The following is a 16,050-nucleotide window of genomic DNA, read 5'->3' as shown; positions in this document are numbered from 1 at the left end:
GGGTGCAATTAGGGGTACATCAATTAAATGACTTACATTGTGTTTGCCAAAGCCCCTAAGATCATGTACATTTGATGCAGCATTATGACGACTCATTGTCACAATGGTAGGGATTAACTGAGCTGGTCTTGAGCTGGTCTTGGATCATTTACCAATCATTGTTTCAACGCAGCCTTGAAATGCCTGGACAGAGTCCAGGAACCAAGATGATTTGGATGGACTCCGTCACATTAGTCAGAATGTAAATGATGTGGTCAACTCATTACCCATGTAAGCAGCCCAGTGGATTGCTCGGCGGTCCTTCTTGTCAAAAGCATTAATGTTGGCTCCTCTGGAGAGAAGCAGCCTCACCATCTAACAGGAAAAGGAGAGAGAAACAAAACACAGGCTGAGGAAAACTAAAGCAAGATCTGCAAAAAATCTGGCGTCAAAGCCTCTCTTGAACAAACTCAAGCATACAACTAGGGCTGTGACGGTCATGGGACTTCCGGTGTCGGTGATTGACGTGTGGTGTGTACACAGTCATCGACATAACTGACAGCCGACAGACAGACGGGGGAAACATTAACAAAGGAAAACATTAGAGTGTTTAGGCCTAACTGTCTTGCTCATAGGCGCGCGAGTCTCAAGTTAAGGGGAAGCTAATTTTCACCATAAAAAATATATAAAGCATTCCGTGCATCATCACATTTACAGACTTTTGTAAGATAGCTGACTATTGCTAATGTGATTAGCAAATTGGATAGTCATCATTTAGGCTAATAATATCACTATATCACTGTTTGCAAATAACGTCTGTTCAATGCAGCGTGTGGTGGAGTAAGGCTAACCTAGGCTATGTCAGATATGTTTCTTTTCAAGGGAAAAGTCATTTTTTATCATGCAATTCTACTACACTTTATATGACGATAGAGATTAGCAGAATCTTGCTCAATATGACTTTCAAGTGGCACTGACTCAGGGATAAAGACAGTGAATATGCACACTCACCGGGGATATAGCCAATGCCAAAAATACTGTTCGCTCAATTAAGTTGAGAATTTTGATAATGAAAAGACTAATATCTTTTAGTTGTCTTCTCTTTGAAGCAATCGCAATAGCCAATTGCTTTCCAAACTATGTTAGCCTACAGGTTTTGCGCATATTCTGCAAACAGGCTGGTCCAAGTCATCTGGGTCTCCATCGTCATTAGGTTTGAAACTGAAATGTGCCCATATAGGTGATGGTATGCTTTTTTGTTGTTGCAATGAGAGTCATATTTTTCACCTCACTCCTCCGACCTACTGTAACAATGAGAAAGGTCAGAGGTGAAAGGCAGAGGCTACCCACCCACCCCTACTCTGTAGGTGCTAGACCTATAGATACTATAGTTACCCCCGGTCCCCACGTTTCCCCTCACCAATGAACTGAATTGACCTTCAAAAGATTCTCTCCTATCAGCACATATAGCAGATCTGCTGATTGTGGCGCATCAAAAGATAGTTGGAGAGAAGATGTACACAGTTTAATAGATGGACAAAGTCAGCAGAACAATAATAAATAGTTACCGCTGCTGCTCTGGGTAAAGTGTATCTACGGCAATAAAGTTGATAAAAACGTGGCGTTTTTGACTGTTGTTTTATTTTCACGGCGGTCTTCATCCAAAACTGTCAATGTTATCCAATTACCGTCACAGCCCTACATACAACCATTGTAACTAAGGGGATGCATCATGAATTCAACCTGGGGATAGGACAGGTATAAAGTGTAGACTACAGCGTGTAATCATGTCCATGCTAATTGCTAACCTCCAGGTGTCCGCTGAAGGCTGCATGGTGCAGCGCTGTGCGCCCGGCCCGGTCCGACACGTTCACATTGCTGAGGAGAGGGACCAGGGCCTCAGCACAGCGGACCGCCTTATTGGCCGCAGCAATGTGGAGCGGCGTCTGCCAGTTCTTGTCCCTGGCGTTCACATCGGCAGAGTGTTTCAATAGCACCTGGACTGCCTCCTACAGGAGCACAGTTCAAATCATGTTCAACTTTGTTTAAAGTGCATTTAAAAATCACAACACACTTAACAGTAAAACACATATGCACAGGTGTGTGTGTATCAGTCCACGTACCTCACTGCAGGAAGCCACGGCCCGGTGCAGAGGAGTGAGCCACTTGTTGTCTTTGGCATTTACTCTGGCTCCTGGGACACAGACAGAAAGACAGGCCGACGGGGGACGTGGGTTAGTTAGGCCACTGGGGTTAATAAGGCAACATCTTAAATAGCTGGAGCACAGAAAGGATGTCCAAAACAACACCCTAATACCTTGATAGTGCACTACTTCCGACCAGGGTCCATAGGCCTACCCATAGGGCTCAGGTCAATAGTAGTGCACTATATAGGGAATAGGGTGCCATTTAGAACGCACTCAAAGCCTCTTGTAGAGAGCTTTTCTGGGACATGGACATGGACTTTCATTACACAGCAACACTGAAGAAAATGTCATGTCACTGAGTGGAGAGGAGTAGAAGTAGCTCAGCCAACGTGAGACGAGGTGCAACCCACAATCATGAGGACATTTGGGAGGAACAGGTGCGACTCTCGCTCACAATTTAAATCTTGATGCTAAACTTATCAAGTTAAAATCGGGACGTTTCAGCTGTCAATGGCCTTCTTTATTTTTTCTTTTATTTTTTATAAATACGTCGGCTGCACATAAGCTCTTTAATGGTGGTAAGTATGAGGGAAACGGTCACATGCAAACACAACAAGCATCAAAACAGAAGTCAAAATCCGATGGACACGAGTCATAGCCTAATCATTCTCTTCAATGATAACCTTACCTGATAGTATGAGTAGCTCTAGAATTTCTGTATCTCCTAGATAGGCAGCGGCATGCAACGGTGTCCGCTTCTCATTGTCCTGTAGGGAAGAGCCAATAAGTGTCATAGCTGTTTCATATTCAGCCATTGTGGATACAGGGATACATTTGATTTTAATCGTACTCCTTTATACATTGTCATGGCTTGGATACTTCCGATGTTTATGACTAACTAGCCTACACTGTAACTAGGCTACATACTGTAACTAGGCTACATACTGTAACTAGGCTACATACTGTAACTAGCCTACACACTGTAACTAGCCTACACTAACTTCAACAGTGCATGGCCTTATGAAAACAAGTTGTACAATTGTACAAAGTACACTACCGTTAAAAAGTTTGGGGTCACTTAGAAATGTCCTTGTTTTTGAAAGAAAAGCAACATTTTCATCCATTAAAATAACATCAAATTGATAAAAACATACAGTGTAGATATTGTTAATGTTGTAAATGACTAGTAGCTGGAAGCTAGAGGTCGACCGATTAATCGGAACGGCCGATTAATTAGGGCCGATTTCAAGTTTTCATAACAATCGGTAAATCGGCATTTTTGGACACCGATGATGGCCGATTACATTGCACTCCACGAGGAGACTGCGTGGCAGGCTGATTACCTGTTATGCGAGTGCAGCAAGGAGCCAAGGTAAGGTGCTAGCTAGCATTAAACGTATCTTATAAAAAACAATCTTAACATAATCACTAGTTAAACTAGTAATATCATCAACCATGTGTAGTTATCTAGCTTGTCCTGCGTTGCATATAATCGATGCGGTGCCTGTTAATTTATCATTGAATCATAGCCTACTTCGCCAAACGGTTATTTAACAAGCGCATTCGCGAAAAAAGCACCGTCGTTGCGCCAATGTGTACCTAACCATAAACATCAATGCCTTTCTTAATATCAATACACTAGTATATATTTTTAAACTTGCATATTTAGTTCATATTGCCTGATAACATGAATTTCTTTTAACTAGGGAAATTGTGTCACTTCTCTTGCGTCCTGTGCAACAGAGTCAGGCTATATGCAGCAGTTTGAGCCACCTGGCTCGTTGCGAACTGTGTGAGGACCAACTTCGCCAAACGGGGGATGTATAAACAAAAGCACATTTGGGAAAAAAAGCACAATCGTTGCACGAATGTACCTAACCATAAACATCAATGCCTTTCTTAAAATCGATACACAGAGGTATTTTTTTTATAACCTGCATATTTAGTTAAAACAAATCCAGGTTAGCAGGCAATATTAATCTATGGAAATTGTGTCACTTCTCTTGCGTTCATTGCACGCAGAGTCAGGGTATATGCAACAGTTTGGGCAGCCTGGCTCGTTGAACTAATTTGCCAGAATTGTATGACATAACATTGTAGGTTGTGCAATGTAACAGGAATATTTAGACTTATGGATGCCACCCGTTAGATAAAATACGGAACGGTTCCGTATTTCACTGAAAGAATAAACGATTTGTCTTCGAAATTATAGTTTCCGGATTTGACCATATTAATGACCTAAGGCTCGCATTTCTGTGCGTTATGTCATAATTTAGTCTATGATTTTATATTTGATAGAGCAGTCTGACTGAGCGGTGGTAGGCAGCAGCAGGCTCGTAAGCATTCATACAAACAGCACTTTCGTGCGTTTGCCAGCAGCTCTTCCCTGTGCTTCAAGCATTGAGCTGTTTATGACTTCAAGCCTATCAACTCCCGAGATTAGGCTGGTGTAACCAATGTGAAATTTCTAGCTAGTTAGCGGGGTGCGCGCTGATAGCATTTAAATCGGTGACGTAACTCGCTCTGAGACCTTGAAGGAGTTGTTCACCTTGCTCTGCAAGGGCCGCGGCTTATGTGGAGCGATGGGTAACGATGCTTCAAGGGTTGCTGTTGTCGATGTGTTCCTGGTTCGAGCCCAGGTAGGGATGAGGAGAGGGACGGAAGCTATACTGTTACACTGGCAATACTAAAGTGCCTATAAGAACATCCAATAGTCAAAGGTATATGAAATACAAATGATAGAGAGAAATAGTCCTATAATAACTACAACCTAAAACTTCTTACCTGGGAATATTGAAGACTCATGTTAAAAGGAACCACCAGCTTTCATATGTTCTGAGCAAGGAACTTAAATGTTATTTTTTTACATGGCACATATTACTTCCTTCTCAAACACGTTGTTTTTGCATTATTTAAACCAAATTGAACAAGTTTAATTATTTATTTTGAGGCGAAATTGATTTTATTGATGTATTAAGTTAAAATAAAAGTGTTCATTAAGTATTGTTGTAATTGTCATTATTACAAATAAAAAAAATTGGTCATCCAAAAATCAATTTTTTTGGTCATCCAATAAATCGATATTGGTGTTGAAAAATCATAATCGGTCGACCTCTACTGGAAACGGCTGCTTTTCAATGGAATATCTACATAGGCCTACAGATGCCCATTATCAGCAACCATCACTCCTGTGTTCCAATGGCACGTTGTATTAGCTAATCCAAGTTTATAATTTTAAAAAGGCTAATTGATCATTGGAAAAACTTTTTTGCAATTATGTTAGCACAGCTGAAAACTGTTGTCCTAATTTTTGAAGCAATAAAAAAAACTGGCCTTCTTTAGACTTGTTGAGTATCTGGAGCAGCATTTGTGGGTTCTATTACAGGCTCAAAATGGCCAGAAACAAAGCACTTTCTTCTGAAACTCGTCAGTCTATTCTTGTTCTGAGAAATGAAGGCTATTCCATGCGAGAATTTGCCAAGAAACTGAAGATCTCGTACAACGCTGTGTGTACTACTTCCTTCACAGAACTGCGCAAACTGGCTCTAACCAGAATAGAAAGAGTGGGAGGCCCTGGTGCACAACTGAGCAAGAGGACAAGTACATTAGTGTGTCTAGTTTGAGAAACAGACGCCCCACAAGTCCTCAACTGGCAGCTTCATTAAATAGTACCCGCAAAACACCAATCTCAACGTCAACGGTGAAGAGGCGACTCCGGGATGTTGGCCTTCTAGGCATAGTTGCAAACAAGAAGCCATATCTCAGACTGGCCAATAAAAAGAAAAAAAATAAGATAGGCAAAAGAACAGACACTGGACAGAGGAAGATGGGGGAAAAAAAGTGTTATGGACAGACAAATCTAAGTTTGAGGCGTTCGAATCACAAAGAAGAACTTTCGTGAGACGCAGATTTGTTTTGTTGAAAATGCTGGAGGGGTGCTTGACGCCATCTGTCAAGCATGGTGGAGGCAATGTGATGGTCTCGGGGTGCTTTGGTGGTGGTAAAGTGGGAGATTTGTACAGGGTAAAAGGGATCTTGAAGAAGGAAGGCTATCACTCTGTTTTGCAACACCATACCCTGTGGATGGTGCTTAATTGGAGCCAATTTCCTCCTACAACAGGATAATGACCCAAACCACAGCTCCAAACTATGCAAGAACTATTTAGGGAAGAAGCGGATCTCAACGCTATTGAGCTGTTGTGGGAGCAGCTTGACTGTATGGTACGTAAGAAGTGCCCATCAAGCCAATCCAATTTGTGGGAGGTGCTTTGGGAAGCATGGGGTGAAATCTCTTCAGATTACCTCAACAAATTGACAACTAGAAGTCCAAAGGTCTGCAGGGCTGTAATTGCTGCAAATGGATAATTCTTTGACAAAAGCTAACGTTGAAGGACACAATTATTATTTCAATTAAAAATCATTATATATATAAATAACCTTGTCAACGTCTTGACTATATTTCCTATTCATTTTGCAACTAATTTCATGTATGTTTTCATGGAAAACGAAGGTTACGTATGTAACCATGGTTATGTGAGCTATATGGACCACTCCAATATATTGGTATCACTCCGCGGCGGAGGGATACATCCGAGGTGAGGATATACAGATTTACTCCCGTAAACACCTGTGTCACGGCTGGGGTCCGCCCCTATATATAGATCCCATGGCCGCGACACACATTCTCTACATAATTGTTTAAGCCCCTCTATCACCGTAAAGGATTGGAGTGATCCATGTAGCTCACATAACCGTGGTTACATACGTAACCTTCGTTATGTTTCACTATATTGGATCACTCCAATATATTGGTATACCCGTACCAGATTTAGTCGGCGCTAGAGGGACCTGGTCAGCCAGCGGTGAAGTCCCAGTGTGGGACCGAGACACAGGGGCCGTCAATGTGGAAGGGGGTCCCGGCACAGTCCCCGGAAGGGGAGGCGACACCAAGGACCCCTGAACCAACCGCAGAGGGAGATGCCACATTTAACTGATAGTACCTAGCAAAGGTGCAAGAGGAAGCCCAGCTGGCCGCAGCACAGATATCAGTGAGAGGCACTACTCTCAGTAGAGCCCAGGACGCAGCCACACCTTGTGTTGAATGTGCCACCACAGATCCCAGCACTGGCCTGCCAGCCAGGCGGTATGCTGTCGTAGTCGTACCCACGATCCAGTGAGAGAGCTGCTGCTTTGATAGCCCAGCCCCCAGGACTCTCTCACCATAGCAGAAAAAGAGCTGCTCTGTTCTTATCACTGACCGTGTCCGCTCCACCAAGGTCCATCCGGTAGCACTCAGAACTTACTGAAAGAGCATGGAGCTCACCCAATCTCTTCATGGAAGTAATCACTACCAAGAAAGCCACCTTCATAGAGAGGTGTTTCAGGGAAGCAGACGCCAACGGTTCGAAAGGCGGCTTTGTCAAAGCTGCCAAGACCACATCCAGATCCCAGCTTGCCATTGAGCAGGTCCTAGTTGGACGCAGGCGACAAACCCCCTTCATAAACCTGGAGACCAAGGGATGTCGCCCCACTGGCCTATCCATCCACCCCACATGGCAGGCAGATATAGCGGCCAAATACCCTCTCAGTGTAGATGCTGCTAAGCCCTCATCCAAGCGAGACTGCAGGTATTGGAGGACATACTGCACCCCCCTTGACTCGGGCACCACCTCAATACCAGTGCACAAAGAGCAGAAGTGCCAGCACAACTGGTATTCCGAGGTTGTAGCCGGTGCCGTTGCGCTCTGCATGGCGTTCATTACACCCTCCTGTAGTCCTAACAGTAACCATTGGTGCTGTTCAAGCCCACAGACTGAGGCGGTGCAGCCTCGGATGCCACAGAGTTCCCCTGGCCTGAGACAGCAGGTCCGGTCTCAGGGGAAGTTGCCAAGGTGTCCCAGACAATACGGACAGGAGAAGGCTGAACCAGGGTCATCAGGGCCAGTATGGGGCCACCAAAAGTAGACAATGATCTGCCATCCTGGTCCTGTCCAGCACAGCCTGGATCAGGGGGAAAGGGGGGAATGTGTAAAGCTCCAGTCCTGGCCAATCGTGAGCCAGAGCATCCAAGCCCAGAGGCTCTGGTGGCTCCGACATGGAGTACCACAGGGGCAGTGCGCATTGTCCAGGGAGGCAAACAGGTCCACCTGCGCCCTCCCGAACTTGTCCCACAGGTGCTGCACCACCTGGGGATTTAGGCTCCAGTCCCAAGATGGCGGGCCCTCCCTTGAGAGCATATATCCCCTGCCACATTCAGGATGCCAGGTATGTGCGCTGCGTGTAGAGATGCTAGACGTCCCTGAGCCCACAGAAGAAGCTCCCGTGCCATAATATGGAGGCGGTGGGACCTCAGTCCACCCTGATGGTTGATGTAAGCCACCACTGTGGTGTTGTCCATTCTCACCAGGATATGTCTTCCTTTTAGATGTGGAAGGAAAGACTGCAGGGCCAGCAGTACAGCTCAGAGCTCTAGTGTATTGATGTGCCTGCCGCTCTAAGGGGGTAGCCAACTGCCGTTGGCCGACCTGCCCTTGGTCACACCCCCCCAGCCGATCTGGGAGGCGTTTGTGCTGACCAGCTCCTGGTGGCACATCATCAGCATCTCTACCCCACCTGAGAGAAAGGAGTGACAGCTCCACCTCAACAATGCCCTGAGGCACTGTGTGGTCACCCGCAGCTGGCGGTGACGGTTGCGCTTCGGGTGCAGCCGGTGGGAGTTGAACCACTGTTGAAGAGGCCGGAGATGGAACAGGCCCAGCGGAATCAACAACAAGGCCCGCGTTGGTAGGTTAGGGTGGATACCACCTGCCGAAAGTGGTCGGGGCAAGATAAGATTGCCTGAACCCTTTTGGTGGGCAGGCGTGCTCTCATGGCCAACGAAGGCCACCCTCTGGGTGGGTGTCAGATTACTGTAAACGACAAGAAGAGTTATGCCCAGCCCGCCGATATGGGTCAGGAGCACGTCTGTCTGACAGGACCTGGGTCCTGGTCGGGGCACAAATCAGCCAATCGTCAAGGTAATGGAGGATTAACTTCTTTGGGACAGGGGGGCAGTATTGAGTAGCTTGGATAAAAAGGTGCCCAGAGTAAACTGCCTGCTACTCAGTCCTAAAAGCGAGAATATGCATATAATTAGTAGATTTGGATAGAAAACACTCTGAAGTTTCTAAAACTGTTTGAATGATGTCTGTGAATATAACAGAACGCATATGGCAGGCAAAAACCTGAGAAAAAATCCAACCAGGAATTGGTAAATTTGAGGTTTATAGTTTTTCAACTCTTTGCCTATCCAAGATGCAGTGGAAATGGGGTCATATTGCACTTCCTAAGGCTTCCACTAGATGTCAACTGTCTTTAGAACTTTGTTTGAGGCTTCTACTGTGAAGGAGGGGGGAATGGGAGCTGAATGAGTCAGGAAGTCTGGCATGAGCTGGTCACGCGCGCTCACGTGAGAGTTAGTTGCGTTCCATCGCATTTCTACAGACAAAGGAATTCTCTGGTTGAAACATTATTGAAGATTTATAATAAAAACATCCTAAAGATTGATTTTATACTTCGTTTGACATGTTTCTACGAACTGTAATATGACTTTGTCTGAACTTTCGCCTGGACTTGCCCGCGCGCCATCAGTTTGGATTGTGTACTAAACGCGCAAACAAAAAGGAGGTATTTGGACATAAATGATGGACTTTATCGAACAAATCAAACATTTATTGTGGAACTGCGCTTCCTGGGAGTGCATTCTGATAAAGATCATCAAAGGTAAGTGAATATTTATAATGCTATTTCTGACTTTGTTGACTCCACAACATGGCGGATATCTGTATGGCTTGCTTTGTTGTCTGAGCGCTGTACTCAGATTATTGCGTGGTGTGCTTTTTCGGTAAAGCTTTTTTGAAATCTGACACAGCGGTTGCATTAAGGAGAAGTGGATCTAAAATTCCATGCATAACACTTGTATCTGCAATGTTTATTATGAGTATTTCTGTAAATTGATATGGCTCTCTGCAAAATCACCGGATGTTTTGGAACTACTGAACGTAGCGCGCCAATGTAAACAGATTGTTGGATATAAATATGAACTTTATCGAACAAAACATACATGTATTGTGTAACATGAAGTCCTATGAGTATCATCTGATGAAGATCATCAAAAGTTAGTGATTAATTTATATCTCTATTTCTGCTTTTTGTGACTCCTCTCTGGCTGGAAAAATGGCTGTGTTTTTCTGTGACTAGGTACTGACCTAACATAATCGTTTGGTGTGCTTTCGTCGTACAGCCTTTTTGAAATCGGACACTGTGGCTGGATTTACAACAACTATCTTTAAAATGGTGTGAAATACTTGTATGTTTGAGGAATTTTAATTATGGGATTTCTGTTTTGAATTTGCACTTTCACTGGCTGTTGTTGAGGTGGGACGCTAGCGTCCCGAATATCCCAGAGAGGTTAACAACCCTCGGGACGTGAGAGGGGCCAGGACAGCGTCCATGAACTTTGGGAAAGTGTGGGGTGCCAAGGAGAGGCCGAAAGGTAGAACAATGAATTCGTAAGCCCTCAATATATACATTTACACATTATTTTAAAACGATTTAAATATAATACATAGAAATGTTGTGGGACTATAGTAGATGAAGAATCTATATTTTTTTAGATTGAGTATTTGTTGGGTCATTATGTTAGTAACCGTGTGTTATATGTGAAACTGTGTATTATAAATTGTATTTTAATGTTTAAGGACTCTTGGAAGATTAGTCCAAATGGGGACTAAAAGAGATCCAAATCAAAATCAAATCAAATCAATCCCTTCGAAAGCGAATCGGAGGTACTGCCAATGAGCTGGGTGAACAGGAACATCGAAGTACGCATCCCTCAGGTCCAGCGTCAAAAACCACTGGTCCCTGGACACGGCCGGCAACACATGGGCCGGGGAAAGCATGTGGAAACTCAGTACCTTCGAGTACCCATTGAGGTTGCAGAGGTCCAGAATCGGTCAAAACCCTCCATCTCTTTTTTGGGACCACAAAATAAGTGGAGTAGAACCCACCTAGCCGTTCTGATGTCTTGATCCTGCGGATGGCACCCTTGTCCAGGAATGAGGTGCTCTCCAGCCACAGGGTTTTCTTTAGGGGGTCGGCCACCGTGGTGACATGAAGGATGGGGGCTGGCACCGGAATTGGAGTAGGTACTCCTCGAGCATTGTGGACAACACCTATGGAGACTCCACACACTCCTCCCACTTTTCCCTTTGAGACCAGGAGAAGAGGCAGAGGCCAGGGAAGGGTGTGTCAGGGATCCTGCCAGGGCCCGCCTCTCCTCTGGCGACCCGAGCGCCTGGGTCTCCTAGGCACGTCCCTATGGCGGTGAAAGGTTGACAGGTTGTTGCTCAACCACGCGCTGTGCCCCTCCCTGCTGTTGTTCCTCAGCGCGAGGCGATGGGGCAGAAGAGGGACCCCACCGTCCGTCGTTCAGGTGCAGGTGGGTGGCGATGGTCCGTCTGCCTTGGGCCTGAGGAGGCGGCATGTACCATCTCAGTGTCTCCCGGTCCCTACGAACCTCCTCGGGCTGCTCCAGAATGTCATTAACCCCTGGGCCAAACGTCAGCCCTGGGGTGATGGGGAGAGTAGCAAATGTGTTCTGGAGAGCAGCTGGCAGACGGGATTGGGCCAGCCAGAGATGGTGTCGGGAGGTAATCACCTGCGCCATGGCCCGTCCGTTGGAGCAGGCCAAATCCCTCTGGAGCAGGGAAAGCAGGCGAGACACCTCCATCGCGTCCCAGAGGAGCTCTGTGCCCTCCTGCAGCCCGGACCAACAGAGTCTGCAGGTAGACCTGCAGCAGCATGGCCGCGGCCAAGAGAGCAGAGGGACCCATGTGGCTTTCAAGTCCGCATCAAAGACTCTGGGGGGGTCCCGGCTTCAGTCGCGGGTTCAGCAGAGATGGCGACAAATGGAGAGTCCTCACTGTCCACTAGTTTGATGTCCAGTGCAGAAGCTACCCGAGTGAGTAGGCCCCTCATAGCCTCGAGGCGATGAAGCCCCACTGCCGGCTTCTGATGGCCCGTCAGCCTGGTAGCCCCGCTCACGGCGGTGAAAAGTGCCAGCATCATCCCCCAGGAACATCCCATCACTGGCCAACAGGGAACAACTGTTGTCGCCATCGAAGCTGTCAACCTCCTGACGCAGGGTATGCGCCCTCCGTTCAAGGTGGTCCCAGCGGTCCGACTCCTGCCCCCGTCCAGGACTGGCAGCAGAAGAGCTCTGCCTGCAGTGGCTCCGGCCACGCTACTGGACTCAGTAGAGGGGCTAACAGCTCGCTGGCGCACCACTCCTGAGGGAGGGAGTTTCTCCCCAGCCTGAGCCCGGCCGACCCACTCGCGCATGGCCTCCAATCACGTCAGGCGCTCTGAGAACACCACACAAAACAGGCATCCAGTAGGGCGCTCCATTGCCCTCTCTGTGTGGCTTGAACCCAGGCAGTGCATACACAAGGTATGCGGATCTCCAGGGGGGATGCCACCATCACACCTGTCACAAAGGGAAGCCATAAGCTCAGCCAAGCCAGCAAGGCCACGGAGCAGGGGTCCGACGCCCTGGGAGAGCTTATATCGTGACCCGCTTCAGGGGATAGGAACCCGGTAAGGGATAAATTACCCAGTACCGCTGCAAAAAACAGGGAAGACCCGTGTGGGAAAAACAGACAGACAAACTGCAACAAGGTAATGGATTTGATTTATGGGTTTAGTTTATGCCAACTACAATATTACCTAGCCGGTTTAATATCCAAGCAGAAAACAAAACAGCACCATATGGAGTAACTCTGTTAAGGAACTCCAAAGTTTATGTCTCAACATTGTGGTTGAGTCCACCACAATACTCTTACATTCTGCAGGGGAAAAAACAAGAAAAAACCCTGTAGGGTAATTAGCAGAGAAAGGCATGTTAAAGCAATTCACAACACACACAGAACAAGCCAGTCAGCAAGTTGTGTAAATAAAATACTCTTTGTGGCAGCAAGAGCCACCAATATATTAATGGATGCACACGGAGTTGTAGTGTAACGCTAACGAAACACAAGCACAACAAACCACGGGCGGAAGATACAGATCAACCACACGCAGCGAGTAGAGCACTGAAGAGGAGGGGCTGGCCACGTGGCCAGCTGCTCCAGGCTGCAAACAGCCAGTGAGTATACTTCCACGCAAGAGATTACACTTACCAGTGACTTACCAAGCGAACATCAGAAAGTTTGTACCTCAAACAATATGGACGTCCACCGAGAAAATGAGAGAATGTGTATCGCGGCCATGGGGTCTATATATAGGGGCGAACCCCAGCCGTGCCACAGGTGTACACAGGAGTAAATCCTCACCTCCGATGTATTATCCAATATAGTGAAACATAACAAGGACATTTCTAAGTGAGCCAAAACGTTTGAACGGTAGTGTACATACTTGAACACAAGGTTTCCCAAACTCGGTCCTGAATAAAATAATCAAAGCTTGATGCCGAGTTGGTTATTTGAATCAGCTGGGTAGTGCTTGGGCAAAAAAACAACATGTGCACCCAAGGAGGGCCCCAAGACCGAGTTTGGGAAACCCTGCTTTAACAGGCTAAAACTATTTTAAACCGGTCTTATTTTGAGACTAAGCCTAATCCAGCCTATAAGAACGAGGAGGAATGTCATAAAGTAAGTAGAACCAGATCATGAACTACAGTACTGTAAAGTGACAGATACTGAACAAGGTGCATACGGCTGATGGAAGGTATCCGTTCTGATCAGGCTAAAATATTCAGTAGGGTTGCAAAATTCCAGTAACTTTCCCAACATTCACAGGTTTTTCCAGATATCCTGGTTAGACAGAGGGTTCCGGGATTCCTGCTTATTCCATTCGGATTCAGGAAGTCTTCATATTGGGATTTCTGGGAAAACCTGGGCATTTAAGTTACCAGAATTTTGCTACCCTAGATTTTGTCAACAAATGACTTAAGTTATAAATGTGAAAAAAAGAGTGTGTTCCTATCCAGAGGACAGACAGGAGGGTGGGAATAATGGTAGGAAACAGCTGGGATGATTACCTGAACATTCACATCCTCTTTCTGAAATATGAGGGAGCGCACTTCATCTGGGTCCACATTGAAGATGGCTTTCAGTAGGCCAGGCTGGAAGAGAGACAGAGAGAGACAGAGAGAGACAGGGGGACAGAGAGAGACAGGGGGACAGAGAGAGACAGAGAGAGACAGGGGGACAGAGAGAGACAGAGAGAGACAGGGGGACAGAGAGAGACAGAGAGAGACAGGGGGACAGAGAGAGACAGAGAGAGACAGGGGGACAGAGAGAGACAGAGAGAGACAGGGGGACAGAGAGAGACAGGGGGACAGAGAGAGACAGAGAGAGACAGGGGGACAGAGAGAGACAGAGAGAGACAGGGGGACAGAGAGAGACAGAGAGAGACAGGGGGACAGAGAGAGACAGAGAGAGACAGGGGGACAGAGAGAGACAGAGAGAGACAGGGGGACAGAGAGAGACAGAGAGAGACAGGGGGACAGAGAGAGACAGAGAGAGACAGGGGGACAGAGAGAGACAGGGAGAGACAGGGGGACAGAGAGAGAGAGAGAGAGACAGGGGGACAGAGAGAGAGAGAGAGAGAGAGAGAGAGAGACAGGGGGACAGAGAGAGAGAGAGAGACAGGGGGACAGAGAGAGAGAGAGAGACAGGGGGACAGAGAGAGAGAGAGGGGGACAGAGAGAGAGAGAGGGGGACAGAGAGAGAGAGAGGGGGACAGAGAGAGAGAGAGAGAGAGGGGGACAGAGAGAGAGAGAGAGACAGGGGGACAGAGAGAGAGAGAGAGACAGAGAGAGAGAGAGAGACAGGGGGACAGAGAGAGAGAGAGAGACAGAGAGAGAGAGAGAGACAGGGGGACAGAGAGAGAGAGAGAGACAGAGAGAGAGAGAGAGACAGAGAGAGAGAGAGAGAGAGAGAGAGAGAGAGACAGGGGGACAGAGAGAGAGAGAGAGAGAGAGAGAGAGACAGGGGGACAGAGAGAGAGAGAGAGACAGAGAGAGAGAGAGAGACAGAGAGAGAGAGAGACAGGGGGACAGAGAGAGAGACAGGGGGACAGAGAGAGAGACAGGGGGACAGAGAGAGAGCCAGGGGGACAGAGAGAGAGCCAGGGGGACAGAGAGAGAGCCAGGGGGACAGAGAGAGAGACAGGGGGACAGAGAGAGAGACAGGGGGACAGAGAGAGACAGGGGGACAGAGAGAGACAGGGGGACAGTGTCATTCAATGATTTGAACAGTCAGTGCCTCTCAAAGAAATGTTACTATTCACTCAGCTTAGCTAAAACCAACACAAAGGAACAATCCAAGAATAAAAACCAAGTAGGTTAAATACTCAACTCTATAGTGAGACATGGAGCCTATACAGTCACTACTAGAACCATGGCGACAACCTCATTGTTGCTGTGCAAAGGCAGCTAACCTGGAGTCCTTTGGCCCAATACCTCACTATGGTATCGAGAGAAAGAGAGCTCTCATCCTCCTCCTCAACAACCACAATACACACACGACTCATTCACTCACAAAACACACGCTAGTCCAGTGTCCAACAAAAATCCTTCTATAAAACAGAGATGAGAGCAGCAACTTCCAGAAGGACACGCACACACTAAGAGTGTGGCAGCTCTGCAGTTGATTCACAAATGAAACCAGGCAACGTGACTTAATTTACAGTCAACCATTAACAACCCCCCGTCCCCATCTCTACACAGGACAGAACTCTAAAGTCCTATTCTTAAAGCAGAAAGCAGCATTTATCCTTATGTTTTAACACAGTAGAACATGCCATTCCTGTAGAGATGAGGGTAGGAGCTCTGTTGAATGTCTTCCACATGCCCCTCCCACCCAGGACCCTGCTTCCCATCACA

General features: G+C 46.9%; 1 protein-coding gene across 1 annotated transcript; it reads right to left on the bottom strand.

Annotated features, from left to right (window-relative positions):
* Nucleotides 1-8: 8 nt before the first annotated feature.
* On the bottom strand, nucleotides 9-14,677 carry LOC129850155 (serine/threonine-protein phosphatase 6 regulatory ankyrin repeat subunit A-like; the record flags this gene model as incomplete). Its single annotated transcript, XM_055916704.1, has 5 exons — nucleotides 9-354; nucleotides 1,788-1,988; nucleotides 2,103-2,173; nucleotides 2,815-2,893; nucleotides 14,203-14,677. Coding segments are annotated over 5 exons (946 nt in total), but the record flags the coding sequence as incomplete, so codon positions are not given.
* Between the last annotated feature and the right edge of the window lie 1,373 nt (nucleotides 14,678-16,050).

Source organism: Salvelinus fontinalis, unplaced genomic scaffold, assembly GCF_029448725.1.
Source record: "Salvelinus fontinalis isolate EN_2023a unplaced genomic scaffold, ASM2944872v1 scaffold_1853, whole genome shotgun sequence".
Taxonomy (NCBI): Eukaryota; Metazoa; Chordata; class Actinopteri; order Salmoniformes; family Salmonidae; genus Salvelinus; species Salvelinus fontinalis.
The sequence above is the reverse complement of the archived record's forward strand: the minus strand, read 5'-3'. Positions and strand labels throughout refer to the sequence as shown.